This window comes from Etheostoma cragini, chromosome 14, assembly GCF_013103735.1.
Source record: "Etheostoma cragini isolate CJK2018 chromosome 14, CSU_Ecrag_1.0, whole genome shotgun sequence".
Lineage (NCBI taxonomy): Eukaryota > Metazoa > Chordata > Actinopteri > Perciformes > Percidae > Etheostoma > Etheostoma cragini.
Genome location: NC_048420.1, coordinates 22,342,537 through 22,360,150, shown reverse-complemented (window position 1 = coordinate 22,360,150; position 17,614 = coordinate 22,342,537). Strand labels below are relative to the sequence as shown.

The 17,614-nt window shown below is 40.6% G+C and overlaps 1 protein-coding gene across 1 annotated transcript in view; it reads right to left on the bottom strand.

Annotated features, from left to right (window-relative positions):
• The window catches only part of grin2da (glutamate receptor, ionotropic, N-methyl D-aspartate 2D, a), a 136,343-nt gene that overhangs the window by 113,471 nt on the left and 5,258 nt on the right, over positions 1 to 17,614 (bottom strand). Inside the window, exons 3-4 of the mRNA XM_034892066.1 lie at positions 13,054 to 13,320; positions 3,961 to 4,148 (exon numbers count right to left, since the gene is read on the bottom strand). Coding sequence (XP_034747957.1) covers positions 3,961 to 4,148; positions 13,054 to 13,320 — 455 coding nt within the window. The remainder of the gene's footprint in view (positions 1 to 3,960; positions 4,149 to 13,053; positions 13,321 to 17,614) is intronic.

The following is a 17,614-nucleotide window of genomic DNA, read 5'->3' as shown; positions in this document are numbered from 1 at the left end:
TCCTGATAAAGTTCCCTTGGCCTTTGGAATTAAAATAACCCACCATCATCATCACATACCCTTCACCATACATAGAGATAGGCATGGGGAACTTTCCATAACATCACCTCTCAATGCAAATCAAACCAGCTATTAGTCTTACTGAAATTAAACCATGCAATCACTATGTGTCTTTTAAAGGTAGGATTTTCTTACTTTTTTAAAATGATGGCATTAAGATCAATTTCCAAAAGATGTTTTTTTATTCCTCTTTTTAATCAACTTTAGCATGTTTGTGTAAACTTATTCCAGCCACTTTCTAGACTCCCTGAATCTGTAGAGTCACACATATTTATATATAAACAGGTTTGGTTGTAAGTAGTCTACACAGACGACGTTTAATATACGGGATGTTCGGCCGGATGTACTTCACTTTCGTCCGAATACTCTCGACCACCTGGGTCACAGTCAGCAGGAAACACAATCGAATGATTTCCTGAAGCATTTCTATGCTTCCAGAAATCAGCGCATCAGACAAGCTGGCGGGCCGGGACATGAAGTGGGGACGGACTGTTGGATATAGTTCAAAAGTACTCTGCTCTTGAATTTGAGGTGTCCCACATTATGCCCTCTTCACAGGGAATTAATTCAGAGTCATGGTGTCCTCCGGAGCGGAAGCAGGTTTTTACAGCTGTACTATGGTGTTAGTGTCACTTTGACAGCTTTGACATTGCTGCCTGGTACAGTAGAGGTTCTGGTCAGAACATCTTTTGTGGTTGGATATGCTGAATCAGTTCAGGGGCGGGGGGAGGCAGGAGGGCCTTCTCGAAAGCCCCAAATCTTTCAGGGTTTTAAAAATACTTTCTTTTCCCCTCAGTCTCTCTGGAGACCTCAGTCACTGGAGCAGGAAATCAATGGGGCAAAATTGCTAATATTGGGAAAATAACATTCAATCTGTGAACTCTGCTAAAAATAGGATTCAAGATTAGTACTGCTGTTAACGCCAAATTCCTTCTCTACGTTATGTAGCTCAGAATTAGAACCACCGGACACTTTTTGAACTTTTTGTAAGTGTCAGGAGTGAAAATGAGTCCTTGAGTTCTTCCTCATCATTAGTATGTGTTCTGGTTTCAGAATGAAGAAGACGGTTGGAGAACAGCTACATACAAAACGGGACGTTGTCTCTACAGGACGATTTGTTTCCTCGGCAGCTATCGGGTTTTTACCCACATTATGTACAGGATTTAGGAAATCTTTGATCATCTGCCTTGGACAGCAGTGCACATAGCTGATGTAAATGGAGCATGGCCCGTGGGATTTGGAGGACACAGCTGGTGTATCGTTTGCAACCCTCAGTATGCAATAATGTGAGCCGGTCAATTGGGTAAACGGTGCGTTCAGGCGATCCTCATTAAACTATTCAGTCGGAAAATTACCCAACCAATTTCAGTCACTGTTGAATATCTCACTTTTAAATAGACCTATGAAAAATGTAGTTTAATATAAAAAAAGTGTATGTAAAAGTATAAAGCAGCATAAAATACTCAAGTAAGGGATCCTAAAACTGGGCCTACGGTTCTTGAGTAGTACATGTAGTTAGTTATTTAGTAGCAGGTTGCAAATAATTGAAGCCATGGAGGCATGAATTTAAGAAAAGTTTGAGTTTATATGGATTTATGACCACTTTTAAATCGGTACATTATTTGTGAGAGGTCCAAAACATTTGAAATACTGTAAAGTGAGTTTTTGACATTGTGAGTTATTTCAGATGTTTTTAGATGCGACACTACTGTCTACTGTGTAAGACTTTCTAGTGTAAAAGCACGCTGCATTATTGCTTCCTGCTGGTGATTAAAATTGGGAATTCTAACTCTTAAGGAGGATTGCCTGAATGCACCCTAGAATATTGTCTGAGTAGGTCTAATGAGCTTTTCCACTGCATGGTACGGCTCAACTGGACTGGACTCACGCTTCCAAGTGAGCTGAGCCAATACTAGAATGTGGAGTTAAAACACTGCAGAGCACTGATTGGTCGGAGAGAATAGCCACTAGTGCAACACAGGACATCGTGCACAAGCCTGCAATTTTTTGAAATGACAAGCTACCGACAATTTCCAGCGCAATTTGTTTTCACTCAACCCTCATGTTTTTAAAATGGCAGATTGCAAAACTACGCCATCCAATTTGACAAAGTGCAGACGTTCCACTGTTGGGTTGCCAATGAAAGGATTCAGCAAGTTGAAGATGATGTCAAAGCAGTTTCACACTATGGCGATCAGCTAAGACCCCCACTTACACAGGGGGGGAGGAGGAGGAGGAGGAGGAGGAGGAGGTGTTCTATCCGCAGGGGAAAATGGAAAGAGAAAAGTACAAGTGCCAAAAAAGCCAAGCAGAACGCTGTAGCATACAGTGGAAACACAGCACCTTTTCATACAGGGTTGAGGTGCAGGTTCAGGCTGACCGTCAGGTCTTCAGAAGGACCCATCTGCACTGGTCACATCACTCTAAGTATCCGGCACAAGTCTTGGGACTCACCATCTGTGCCCGATAGTGACAAGAGTGTCGCTCTCGGGCCTTTCCTTCTCACACGGACAATCATTTCACAAGAATAGAAATCGGATGCATTGGAAACGCAGCTATGCAACATGGTAGGAACCCTCCATGTGAATAGATTTAAGATGGCCGGCGGACAACGAGTGTTTTAATAAAAGTCGGAAGACTGATGTGGCAATTCCCAAATACGGGCATTTCATGTCTCCAAATGTAGCACATCTAGTCACATTAAGAAAGAAAAAGAAAAAGATATTTGTATTTTGACTTGTTTAGGAGAAAAATAGAAAACTTATTTCACAGTTTGTAATTGTTGACCTAGTTTGGATTTCTGATGCAATACAAAATCTTACTAAGTTTTCATCCTGGATACCGGAACTGGCTTAGGTATATAAAAAAAAAGAAGAATCTTTTTAACCCGTTTCCCGTCGGGACTTCAAATCAATAAAGGATTCCACCTTTCACCTCATCATGGACAGAGCAGGCGGTCGTAAAATCCAACTATGCAGCGCTGTGTGTTGCAGGAAAAAAACACAAAGGTGCACAAAATGTGTGTTTCAGGGGTTGAAGAAGAGAATATGTATGTTCTCACTGACCCTCATGCATCTTTAAAATCATAAGGCTCAGCCTTGCAGAACTCACTCAATATGTATGAACCCTCAATTCAGCTGAGAGAAAAGAAACTACAACATTGGGACTGCACAGAACGACCAGGAACAACTAGCACAATCTTCCTTTTATGTTTGACAAGTTGAATTTCTAGTCAATGCCACACACACCGTTGGTCAGTCACCGTTGAGGGTTTTCTTGCCACAGGATCTGATATGGCCAGAGGCTTCTGGTAGCCAATGTTAATGGATGTTGGATGAGCATGGGGTTCATTCTTGACTTTGTGAACACATATCTGTCGTGAAAACTCTGAGCGCAAGATTCACTTACTTAGATATTCCCTTGGGTTGTGGGTATTGTCGACAACTTCGGTGATAGCCAAGTAAGTGAACGTTAAGTTTCATTTTGTATTACAATCACAATATATATTGTAGTAGGATGCTTGCTTCAAATTGCAACATGTCCAAATGAGGGACATCAGGTGGAATTTCCGGCGCCACCTGAACAATCCCGAAAGTAGAACTTTGTTAATATAGACTATATAAAGAATCCATACCATACAAACCACAGGCCCAGGTTTACTTGAGCTTGTTATGCTGCTTTATACTTTTACATGCACATACATAACAGTCTATATCAATATAGACCGTTTAATAAAGCAGATATAATGTCTAACGCAGTTTTATTTTTATCTAAAAGTGTACAGTACAAGGAGCCCCGAAACTCCATCAGCGGTCACTACCAGGTCTTAAATAACCTCCGGTAGCCCTGTAGGAGCACCACAGCCAGTGAACCCTTGACGCCCTTCTGCTCTGCTCGTACCTTCGTGGCTCGTCCCTCCAGCCCTGCGGCCGGATGGCGAACAAGGCCTTGGGCAGCCCCTCCAGGCCCAAACCAGACAGCGCCGGTCCCACGGCAAACCACATGTGACTGGACCCGGCCTGACCCGCCGCCAAGGCTGCCCGGAAAACCAGCTCCGCCTCCTCCAGGGAGCAGTACAGCAGACGGACCTGCAGGAGGAGGAGAGGCAAAGAGAGGATAAACGGAGGGACAGTGGGAGGGAAAAGGTTGGAAGTAATTAGTACACTAGGAAGAGGGAGGGAAGTATAGAAAGAGACAGACATGGCAGAAGGGAGAGTAGAGGGGAAAAGGAGGAATAGATTAACAAGATGATGAGGGGTTGGTTAAAAAAAAAAAGGGATATGGGAGAGTGAAGGATGAATCAATACAACGGAAGGAATCGGAAAAACAAATGAAAGACAGGAGAAGAGAAAAAAACATGATTGAGATGTAGTAAAGAGGTGTAATTAGAAAAGAAGGGATGTAGTATAGGTCAAGAATGGAGGGGAAGGAAATGAAGGACAAAAAGTGGACACGTAGGCAAGAAGAGAGGAATAGGGGTTAAGGGACGAAGAAAGACTTTAGGATTTAGGAAGAAAGAAAGGATGGAGCAGCAATGATGGAGAGAAAATTGGACAATCACATCATTACAAAGAGGGGAAAGGACATATTGAAGGAAAAAAACGACTTATGGTAAAATGATTTATGAAAAATGGCTATGACCCAAAATTAAGAAGGGAGATGGGGGGGAAAGGAGGAATTGGAAAAAAAATGAAGTAAGAGACAGAAGGATGAGGAGAAAGGAAAGAGGTGACAGAGCATGGATTAAAAAAGAAGTGCAGAAAATGAAAGGAATGGATGTGTGAGATCAAAAAGAGGGGGAAAAAATGAATTCCCACCCCCATGTTTCAACCTCGCTGCTTTTCGGTCCCATAATGCTCTTTCATGTTTCCTTCACAGTTATGGATTAGACTCATTTATACACTTGGTGCACTTAGACATTAATGCTTCCCCTGTTTGTTTATTTTTTAACACAGTGAGCTGCAATTGAAAAATGGTGCCACTTGGTCTGCTTGCCTTTCCTTCTCATACATTATTAAACAGGGAGGAATTGGATTGGGGGGGGACGAGATTAAAAAAGTTAAAAAAAAAAAAGATGCTCAAGTGTGTGTGTGTGTGCGTGTGCGTGTGTGTGTGTGTGATTGACGCTGAGGGTACTTCAGATGATTACTCAGAGGAAGCACTAGAGGAGCCACAGTTTTGTTAGACAATTGGAGAGGTTATGAGACTGAAATTAGTCAAAATCAAAATGCTTTACAAGAACATGCTCCGACACCAGCAGGCGTGTGGTGGTGTGTGGTGTGTGGTGTGGGGTGTGTGGTGGTGTGTGGTGTGTGACCGTGCACATGCGGTGCGTTCGCCGGTGTTACGGGCGTCAGAGACAACGGCCCGGATGACGCCGATTCCATCCCACTCGGCGGACAAGATGGAATCGAGGACGTCATCAGACGTCTAACGCTCTGTCCCTGTCAATCACATCCTCTGAGCACTCTGGGTACATTTAGATCTCTTAACATACGCCGTTGGCATTCCTTGAGCTTGGAGTTTGTCATCTCGGAAATGAAGAGGATCCTGTCCGTCAAAGTGTTCTACTCTTCAGAGGGAGCCGAGTTTCCCTGCTTTCTGACATCCTTCAGGAGGAGGGCCTAATTTGTTACAATTTCGAGCCATCAATCACTCTGTTCGGGCAGGTGTCTCATTTTTCAAACGTTGGACATCTCATTTTAGAAGAAAGCGTTTCATTTAGACCCCTGTGGGTCTTCATATTTTATCGTGACAGAGTTTAATCGCATCAACAGCCAGGTGGAAATGAAAGAAAATGGCCGAAGACACATCTTTTAATAGAGGGAATGGAATTTGATTTCATTTTGTAGACACTATTTTTATTTTTTTAACTGCGTTGCTTGTTTTCCAACCGGTAGATATTTCTCTCTTTACAGTTATTGATAGATCTTCTGGAATACTCAAGTTTTTTTGTACTCAGTAAAGTCTTTCCCTGTATCAAATGTCTACTTTAAAATGTTACATCTGGCCAGAGATCTAGAGTAATGACTGCAAAATAAGCCCAAAATGACTTTACTATCCAACCGTAAAGCTAAAAGGTAATGTGTATGTATGGTGTATTGATATATGCATGTCTGTATGTGTATATACATGTAAATAAGAGAAGGAATTACATTGTTTTCTATTTAACTAGGGTATACAAATAAAACAAGGGGGGTAAGACATATTTAGTTTTAGTTGCTTTTCTTCCCAGTCCTGAAAAGTGCATTTATCTTTTTTCTTTTTTTTTTATGTTCCATAAAAACTAAAACTACAAATGAATCACTCAAACCACCTCAAGAGATGCTCAGAGCTGCTCCCTTACACAAGTCTGATTTAAAAAGTAAAAAACAAAGGTTGCAAAAGTACTCCCTGTTGCTGCACTGCCTGATCTGTTGTGCATGTAAATGTAAATGTATTTATATAGCGCTAGTCTTAACAACTACTCAAACATTCAACACTTTTACATAGTACAGGAAACATTCACCATTCACACACATTCCTACACTGTGGCCGAGGCTGCCATACAAGGTGCCACCTGCTCATCAGATAAACACTCACACACATTCACACTCCGATGCGCAGCATTGGGGCAACTTGGGGTTCAGTGTCTTGCCCAAGGACACTTCGACATGGGACTGCAGGGCCAGGGATTGAACCACCAACCTTCCGATTGGCAGGCAACCGCTCTACCACTGAGCCACAGCCGCCCCATGTGTTCTCCTGTAATGATAAAGACATGCGGATGGAAAGAAACAGGCCTGCTACCTTGCTTACTAGTCACAACCAAGATGTGAATCATAAGCTGATGCCTGCAAAGGCAAGCTAAAGGAGAAGGAGAATAAATGGCCCATGCAAGATTACATACAGCCTTCCCAATGCCTCTAAGGCAGTTTTTAAGCCAAGGACCCCTTAACTGAGGGTGAGATGGAGCAGGGACCCCTACTACACATTCTATAAAATAAAGTTACATATTGAATTGAGCCTACAATACTGTGTAGGGCGGCGTAAAGCCTTTATACATACGTTTATAGTGCATAGAATAGTAAGCTGTTAAAACATTTGTTGGCATGATTTTATCAATTATGTTACGTTATGTTCAAAATAAATGTGGCATGTAAAAATTGCATATGCCTATATTTCTGTAAATTTAAGATTTTTAACCAAAAACGTTTTGCTGTTGGTCAGGGGGTAAACAATAATTTGAAGGGGGTACAGAGTAAATTAACTAGATCTGTGGATGGCTATCTTTTTTTTTTTATTAAATAGGCTCATTTCTATCTGCTAATAGGTTGGATTCATGTTCCGACATTTTCATCTTTTGTAAAAAAGACCTTTTACTTAAAAAATAATAATTTGGTGGGCCCCTGCAGTACGTCTGTGGACCCCCTGATGAAGATCTCTGCTCTAAGGAGCATGCAGTTAAGGAACAAACAGATGCATGATTTTGCATCAGCTGCAGCAGAAGGTTGTAGGGTCCGCAGTCGTATTTATGTCTGGCGAGAAGTAGAGGAATTCTTCTGGGCCATTGGAGGCTAATTTTATTTCCCGGTGTGAATAAAATACAGATTATTACCGTGCAAATATCCCTTGTGAGACATGTTAATGTACGATGAGAGAGGGAAAGAGGGAACAGGAGTAGAGAAATAGAAGGTGGGAAAGATGTAGGGAGCAGTAAAGAAAAGTCAAAGTGGGGAAACGCTCCTCTCTGTCTGAGTTATGCTCACGTCACAGCCGAGGATGAACCAAATGTAATCAATGATCAAGAGTGAGCGTGCGTGTGTGCGGAGGGGATTTGAGCATTCACTCAGAGTGCAGGGCTTGTCTAATTCAGTTCTAAACCTGCATTAAAATGCAACTATAGATACATTACGACAAAGCACCCTTTTGGTTATTCATCAAAGGCCTTAGCATCATAGGAGAGGATTATGCAGAAACATGCAATGTAACCCAGCAGCATTTCAAAATGGAACAGTGACAAGCTGTGAGCAACCCAATAATGGAAATAACAGGCACTCTCATAGCACAATGACAGATCTGCAATCCTGAAAGATAAACCAGCACAAACCAAAATCTGGAATCCGAAAGGTTACTGGCTTAATAGTGCTTTCTATTTGGACTCTAAAGACGGATTTCACAAGCCCCCTGAACTCAGCTTTCTGATCTCAGATCTCAGACAACCTCCTGAAATCTCAAGCTCCAAATCCAACATGGCTGCCTTGTGCATCAACAGTTGTGGAAGTTGAAGTAACATACAGTTATTAGTGTCACTCCCCGGTTCAAGTCAAGTGTAGATTGAAGTCGCGCCGGCGTCATTTTCTGACCAGTGAAGATGTGAGTTGCACATGCGTCACTTTGCGACAAGTAGCATACAAGATGCTAACGAGACACTTCTGTAATGTCAATACAGTAAAAATGGACCTACTTAACGAAGTTCGTTCCCTGCTAGCTACAAGTTAGCATCAAACATAATAAATGTCAGTTGAATGGAGTTTTGAGCTAACGTTAGCAATCAAACAATCATAGATAGCTAAAACGTTTTTGAAACGACTGCTAGCTTAGCTACAAGCTAGCAATCAAACAACAAAAGCTGTCACCTGAATGATGTTTTAAGTAAGTGTACTCTTATCAAAGTCCTTTTATCTTAAATAAAAAATAAAAACATACAATTTTTAAAACAAATTCCACATCAAAATAACTAAAAAATATCTTCAAATAAATGAACTTAGAAGACGTAGTAACGTCTGAAGTGAAATCAATACCTGATTAGGCCCTAGGCCAGTTTTCATCTCAACAGGTTATGATCTCTACTTTCAAATTGATTTTAAAAATTTCATGATGCATAGTTATAACCCTATTCACTATGGACACAGGTCTAAAAACTGGTCCGATCAGCATGTGTACGATCACATTACCTAACAGTTCCAGTATCCAGTAAACGGGTGTGCTGATGTGATAACAGACTTTTGCATTCGATGCTCTGGTAGTTCCTCACTCAAGCTCCCTCACCCATTCATCTCTGCTCCTCCAAATCAGATACACTAGGGCTGCTCGATTATGGGAAAAAAAGCTTGAAATCACAATTATTTACCACGATTATTAATTGACTATTGGAAAGATGTTGCATTTATTGAACTTAAAAAAAACAGTGAAACAGTTAAATCCACAGACAAAACACCTTGAGCTGTGAAATGTCCCTTGATACTTTTCCAATTTGTTTTTCATTGAGAACACAAAACAAATTAAGAGTTTACCTGCAAAATGTAACATGCTAGATAATCTTTTTTCTCGATTACTTTGTTTTTGTGATAGTTAGGAGCCAAAATCTTAATTTCCATTAAAATTCAATTAGTAGCACAGCCCTACGATTCAGAAGCCTCCAAACGTACATTGTGATACAGTAGCGGACCCGAATAATTCCCCGATCACTAGATCAATACAAGAATCAAGTAGAAGACCAAATAAATGAGACATATTAGGCTGATTCCAAGCACATTGCTCCTACAAATACACATGCAATCCACTATTTTTTCAAGGGCATCATGCTCACATATTGTTCTTAAAAATACCAAATTTAGATGGATGATACCGACACTGAAAGACAATACCCAGAGGGCAACTTTTTAAAACAACAACAACACTACATCCTTGGAGAATGTCCAAACACCTGCCGCATAACTGCCCATTGTCAACTTTTGTTAATGTGGAAGTGGACATTTTAGTGTTGGACATTTAATAATAGTTCAGCAGTCGCAGCATTTCTCAGCTAACACGTGTCTTTTAGCACCATCATGTCAAGGCAGTTTGAAAGACCACCGGACATTTCCATTTTGGACCTTTGACACAATCAATGTGTTTTAAACATAACATCTGTTACACCAGGCTAACTTTTACTAATTAGCACTTGCAACGTATAGATGAGGTTGATGGGAATGTTATTACTGATGGCTCTATTCCATTTTGTGTCCCAGTAAGCCATGTCAGTGAGAGATGAATACCAGATCTATGATGCTAATATGTCACCATATAATATAAATATATATATATTAATCTGTTTAAAACTGATACCACTACTTGAAAAGAAATAGCTATTTTCCATTTGAATCTCTCCATCAGTGAATCATAGCATTTCCTCCTTCCTTTAATTCCAGTGGGGACAAAAAAAGTGTATCCCCCTCATAGTGAGAAATGCTACTTCACCAATAGACTATCTATTATATATTATACCTAAAATAGAAGTTTAAACTAAGTAAAGCTGTACCGTGAACAGTCTATAGTGCCATAGTACAATTTAATCCAAGCAGCAGTCGCTGGTTGTACTAAGCCTGGCTAAATACAATACTGGAGTTCTGGCATGGCTGTCTGGGTGGCACTACATCCATGGTATAGAAAGGGGGGTTTAATTCTTCCATGTCTTGATTTGTTGTGCATGATCACAAAACATCCCCCCCTCTGCTTTCTTCACAAATCGCACCCTGTGTGTATACACATCTCCACATCTAAAGCCCACTCCTTCCCTGCCCCATTCAACATTTCCTATCACTTTCACAACATTACATCATTCGCTCAGGACCTTTTGCATTTGGTCCATTCTCCCTTTTATTTTATTCTTTCTTTGTGTTTTGCTTTCTTCTTTTCTCCCTTTCATGGACAAACTTTTCATTTTGACAAAGGTCATTTACTCTGACAATGGTAAAATGGTGAGAGCAAGGAATGAACACGACTAAAAAGGAAACAGTGTGAAACAGAGAGACGGAGGGGATAATGCTCATATACAAAGACAAGGGAGAGGGTGAAGGAAGAGAAAAGACACCCAACACTTCTTCCTCCATACCAGATGTGTTAGAGCAGCTCATAATCTGTCACCTGTGTCCATTCTGTCATTTCTTCTGGACTACGTTGTTTGTCTGCAGCTTTTGGTCACCACCTAAGCTGAAAGAATGTATCTAGAAGAGTTTTCTCAGTTTAAATGATTGTAGTAGAACTCCTTTAGCAGCTGTTGTCTATAAAGCTTTGGTGCGTAACTCGAGTGAAGATAATTTCCTTTTCTGAAGAGTCCATGAAATCCTGCAACATTTTGGTCAAAAAGGGAGCAATCCTGGAAGTGCAAAGTCATGCATGTAGACTAATAACCTTTAAACAAGTGTTTCTCAAATGGAAGTACTTGGGAGTACTGCAGGGGGTACATGGGATTTGTACAACAACCCTCCTGTTGTGTTGGGGTCATAATTGACCCGTTTCAAATTTTTATAATCACAAATATCGGATTCTGTCAACCAAGCGTCCCAAAAAGAACAGGAAAGGTTCCATACAAGAAAAAATAAACAGTAGTCTACTGGAAGGGCTGCTTCCAGTATATTTCTGTAAATTTAAGATTTTTAACCAAAAACGTTTTGCTGTCGGTCAGGGGGTAAACAATAATTTGCATTTGAAGGGGGTGCACATTACTGAATAAGATTTGAGAACCGTTGCTTTAACCCTTGTGTTGTTGACAAAAAAAATACTTTTGTTGTCCGTTCTAAACTGGGTTTTTTTTGTACGTTTTGGTAACGTATTTGTCACTTTTCCCAATATTTTCTCATTTTTATTTTCAGCGCTATTTTGACATCTCAAATTTCTAATATACAAAACAACTTGAAAATGGGTCGAATTTGACCTGAGGACAACAACAGCAAGGGTTAAACCTTTTGCTCCTCTGCTGTGATTGGCCACTTTGTGTTTTAAGCCTGGATGTGCCGGGGGGGGGGGGGGGCAAGCACTGTTAAAGAAGAGCACCCTCCCGTCGTCTATAGTTTACAAGATGTGTGGTTTGTTTGCAAATCCTCGCTGAAAACCTTCGGACAAGTGGACTTATCACACAGGAGGAAGCACTGTAAAAGAATCCCTCGGTAAAGCACCGAGTGCTCAAGTGCTTCCAGGAGAGCAGCTGCAGTGCAGAGCTGCAACAGTTACACTACAGAGCTCCCAGGTGTGTGTGTGTGTGTGTGTGTGAGGTAGTGTGTGTGTGTGGGTGTGTAAGTGCTCCCCCAGGATGTCAGTGTAAATGAATAGTGTGTCCTCAGCCAACCTCCCCTAAATACAGCTTTTACTGTAAGCCGATGTTGAATGGTGCTGTACTATAGCTTTCCCTGGGATCTTTCAATGCCTAAAGAAGTAACTTATGAACTCCCAGCTGCATGTGCCGAGACAGCACTGTAGATATATATGGATCTGACAAATGGGATTAACCTGGTATTGAGTTTATGGACTCCAAATGTAACTAAGTTGTCATTTTTTTTCACGCCCCCAAACCATTAATCAGAATGCATCTAACCAACCAAATCATTTCTAAAACCGCATTAACTGTCTTTAATAGAAGGATGTTGACCTTGGCTGAGTACTTCTAGTGATTTTTAACTGAAAAATGTGAAGCCTGTTCAGTTGGGCTTAAAGTATTTTCTCTGCGCTTTTCTTTAAACAAGTTAAAAATTGACATATTCATAAATTTATTAAAGCATTGCACTTGCATAAGGGTATTGCCACTTTGTCTAAGAACGCATTACAAATTGTGATTTATTCAGTCGATCTTGAAGAAGGCGGTGGGCATTTTTAACTTCTGACTGTCATTCCATTGTACAACATCTAAAACTCTAATAGATGAGAGTTTCCACCCTTTTTTGTTGTAGATTATCTTATGTCACCAGCATCAGTTTTGAGCGTCTGTCCAGAACTATGCCCGGGAACCACTCCAACAACTGTGTAGATGAATGATTGAAACAGCATGAGGAGATTGAGTGACCTTATAGGGGCGATGTTGGTTTCTGGGATGTCCAATGACAAGTGTGTGTCTGTTTTGTGTCTATGTGTAAAAAGGACCAAAACCCATCCGGGTCTCCCTTGAGATTTTTTGATTCCACAAATCAACCTAAGAAAAATCCACCCAGCAGAAAAGAGCTTTAGAAAACTTTAGAGGAGAACAAAGCAGTGACTCACCTGGGCTTCGTTGTCTTTGAGCAGCCGTTTCGTCCGGGCTCCGCCAGGGTCATCGGTCACGTTAAGAATCACCACGCTCTTCTTTTCCCAGCCGATGAACGAGCCGTCCGTCATACCTTCCACCATGGCCAGGAAGTCCTCGTAGCCGTGGTGACGCGTGGTCACCACAGAGAAGGAGGTCCAGTCGTACTCCTCAAGCACCTCGAAGATGACTTCGAGCTGGAGGGAGGTGGAGCAGGTGAACTGGAGGTAGATTGAGCCACTTTCCTGGAAGTATTGAGAGAGAACATGAAGCCATGAGTACATTTGGGCATTCTGGTTCATGTAGTCCCTCAATAAATGTTACAGTGCATCAAATACAGACAAAGGTCTGTCAGAAACAAGGCTGATAACAAGTCAATGTTACCAGTTCTGACTGCTCAAGCTTGTTGCTTCCTTTTAGACAGACTTTTAGAAAGAATCCCACAACCCTTGTGTTGTCTTCCCATCAACCATGAAACACTATTATCGCATTTTCCGTCATTTTTGTCACTTTTTCAGTTTTTTTCCAACGTTATTTGATATTTCTAATGTTGACATTTTCAGCGCTTATTTTGAAAGCCCATTTTTCAAATGATAAAAAAACTGAAAACCAGTCAAATTTGACCCGAGGACAACATGAGGGTTAAGAAACGCTTGAAAATCCATGCTTTAATATATTTTTCAATATGGCCGCCCATCTGGGTTACTGCCCAGAACATCACTTCGGTGATCACCCTCTATAGTGTGCAGAGAGTGATGGAGAAGCCAACACTCAGCTTTCACCTTAACTTGTCTGTCCTGAGTATTAAATGCATTACCGATACGAACCAAAATAAAACGGTTGCACAGTTATAAACACACTCAGTCCAACATACACAGTTAGCACTACTGCTACCAAGCTAATCTGCTCACCCTCATTGGCTGTTTGAGCTAACTTTACAAAATATTCTAGTAGACAACACTCACTGTAGGTTTAACAATGTTTGACAATGGGCTTATTTCAGTAGTGTTGGATCACTTCAAAGGATGCATGTCTTTTTACTACAGTGGTGTTGAGATATCTTCATTACCCAACATTCTTCAGACACGTTCTGGTGGAAGTCTTTGGTTGGGTGAAATCTAAATGAAAGTTCTGCAATAAAACTGCAACGTTTGTATTTTTTTTCTGTTTTTGTACTTTTGTTCAGGCAGACAAGCCCACTGACATTGGCATTCACCTTAAATTGGACAATGGACATAATTCTGAAATTGTTGGACTCAATACTGCAAGTCTGCCAGTTATATTGAAGTGTATGCATACAGTAGCAGTCTAATACCTGACGTTGTCATGCAGTTCAGCTCTTTCTTTGCCTCGTGGCTGAATAACTTCCGTTTTCCTCAGAGGAATGACAGCCTGTCTGTCAAAAAAAGTCCTAGACCTTTGAACAAGGCTTTTAGTGTCAGTGAAAGAAACAGTGATGGCCTTCCTCCGGCTCTACATTTAGTGTAATCTGGATAAATGAGCCGCTCGCTGGTTGAAAGAGGGATTCATTTCTTTCTTTCTTTCATTGTAAATGTCTCAGATATTGAACAAAGGAAGAATCCGTATAAGAGAGTTTGAAAGAACTTAAACACAGAAAAAAAGCAAAGGACCTATCACGACAGTGTGAATATTCCTTGGCACCTTTCTTCGAAATAGTCCAAAGGGTTTAGGAGTTTTGTTCACAATGAATGACTTCTCTCTTCCTGAACATCGAGACTCTACAGCTGTGTACAGTAGATCAGGAGAGTCAAACTCAGTTTCACTAAGGGCCAAACTAAAAAATGAGATGTGCATTAAGGGCCAAACGTATTGTTTATTGACGTGCTTTTATTTCGAAGAAGTCAAATATCTTTGACTATGTTATTACACGTTTTATAAACTTAGATTTGGCCCGCGGGCCTTGAGTTTGACACTTGTGATTTAGAGGACCAAAATGGAAAGTCTGCGCCTTCCCTTGTCGACAGGTTACGCTGCTCTGAACTTTATGATGTGATGTTAGATGTTAGAGGAGAGTGTACAGGGAACATGGTACTGTATGTAGTCCAGTAGAATATAACTAAGTACATTTGAGGTACATGTACTTTACTTGTCTTTTCTTGTAATGCCACTTTCTACTTCTACTCCACCTACATTTAAGAAAAGAAAAATTCTACCTTTTTACTCCACTGTATTAATCCAACAGTTAAGTCACTTTACAAATTAAGGGGTTTGCACACAAAACACATGTAGTTTAGGAAATACGATGCTTTATTATGAATTAATTAATAAACTAGCCAACAATATAATGGCCTGAAAGTACATCTCAAATGATTAAACCATTAAACAAACTGGATTGTTTTTCAGTTTCTAAAAACGGTTTTACAATGAGTACTTTTACTTTTAATACCGAGTACATTTTCGTGATGACACAAACTTAATTAACAATAAATTTTCAATGCAGGACTTTTACCTGTGAAAGAGTATTTTTTTCAGTGTTGTATTAGTACTTTTACTTAAGGAAAGGATACTTCTTCCGCTGTAGTCTGAAAGATGAAGCGTGTTTGTTCCCCTTGGGAGCTGGAGCAAAAAATTAAATACTAGCACTCTGGGAAAAAGGACTGTTGACACAAGGTTGATAGATTCAGTGTGCCAGGAAAGAAATGCATGACTCAGTGTCCCAAGCAATTGAGAACTGATTAGAGTTTAGCTATTGAAAGGTTTCTCAAATGCAAAGCTACTCCGGAGGCAAATAATGGCTGTTGTGTTGGAGCCCGGTAGACGAGGTCACAGAAGAGTAGCTTTTTCAGCCAATTTGAAAAACACAGTAGACACCTCGTGTGACTTCAAAGCCAACTCAACTCCCACCTCAATCACAGCCGCTTTCGATAGATATTTTCAGAATATGACATTTCAGTGCTACGTTAAATCTTACCATAGCTGAAGTTACAGTTACAGAAATCCCAATAACTACATGACACTGTCAAAAAGATCCACTCAGGAACAAACCTAAACAACTTAGTTACCTTAATGTAGTTACTGCTAATGTCTGTCAGTCAAACATTACCTTTTTTGTCACACACAGATTAAAGGTTAGGCACCCATTGGTCTGTAACAATGGGCAAGCAAGCCTAGATTTAATACAAGGAAGGACAGCAAACATCATGACTAACTAGATCGCACATTGCAACAGAAACTTGCTTTGATCCATTGATTTGAATTTAACCTCAATATACAGTATAGGGACTGCAATTGCCAATACACCTTTCCTCAGTGGTACACTGAATATTCCTGACGTTCCACTTCCGGGATTTCTCCGGCGCCGCCAGAAATTCCATCGGATGTCACTCTTTTTGGCCGAATGTCACTTGATTTCCGCTTTCTTTGTGTTGGCGTTCTAAACGCCCATTTGATTTCTGTGGACTATGGTTAACTGCTCCTCAGATCTCTGCAGGGTCAATCCAGACAGCTAGCTAGACTATCTGTCCAATCAGAGTTTCCTGTTGCACGACAAAAACTAATTTCTCCCACCCCTGAATGCTGTGTGGACTCCCCAGACCCTCCTCTGCAGCGCTGTGGAGGAAGGCCTGGCAGTGCGAGACTATACACCGGATCACTGAAATACTAACACAGTGTGCACTACAAAAATCCCATTTTATACTAATTTTTTTAAACTCAGGAACCAGAAGCAGTTTGGATGCTGACGGGCTTAGCAACAGTGACAGAACTAGAGCAATTCTGACACAATGTTCCTCTTCTTCATTACTGCTTAGTGACGAGGCCAGATAATCATGCTCTATGATGTGTGCAGCATTTACAAAATCACTTTGTCCTACAAGGGACTTCAGTCAAAATTAAACTACAGATTCTTTAACCAGCTCTCCTTTCTGATGCCAAGACTATGAGGTACAGACCTCTGTTACAGATGGTGGCTGTTATACATCAATATTACTCACAGGCCTGAAGAGTTTGTCACATCCAGAGCTGGAGTGTACATTTCTGTGAAGAGTAATGTCTGAAAAAAGGAGACTTGCTTCAAGTCTGTGCCAGCTCTTGCTCTGACGAGAACCTAATGTGGTGAAAAGAAGTAAGGCTGTAACTTCTGCTTGTTTTCTAAAATTGGTATGTTTAATTAAAAGGCCTTTATTGCTGATTAGTGCTGTTGTTAAAGGTGCTTTATTTGAATATTGACATTGGATCAACTTGCGGCCGATACGGAGTACTGATCTGATACTATTGTGTTAAAAAAGACAGATTTTAATAAGTTGTACAGCTGTATTATACTATCCCTGTATTGGTGTGATATGATTGCTATCATAGTTGTTAAACTCTTGCAGACACATTAACAAACACAAACAAATGTCAGTCAGTACGGAAAAAGATCACTCTAAAACTCCTTTACAGTAGATTTTGTTTGGATCTAAATTGGATTTTTAACCTTTATTTAAAACTTGTGGTATTGAAAAGGTTCATAAACTCAGTACTTGGCAATCTCGATACTAGCATGTTAGGCAGTATCGAAGGCTATTCTGATACTTGTAT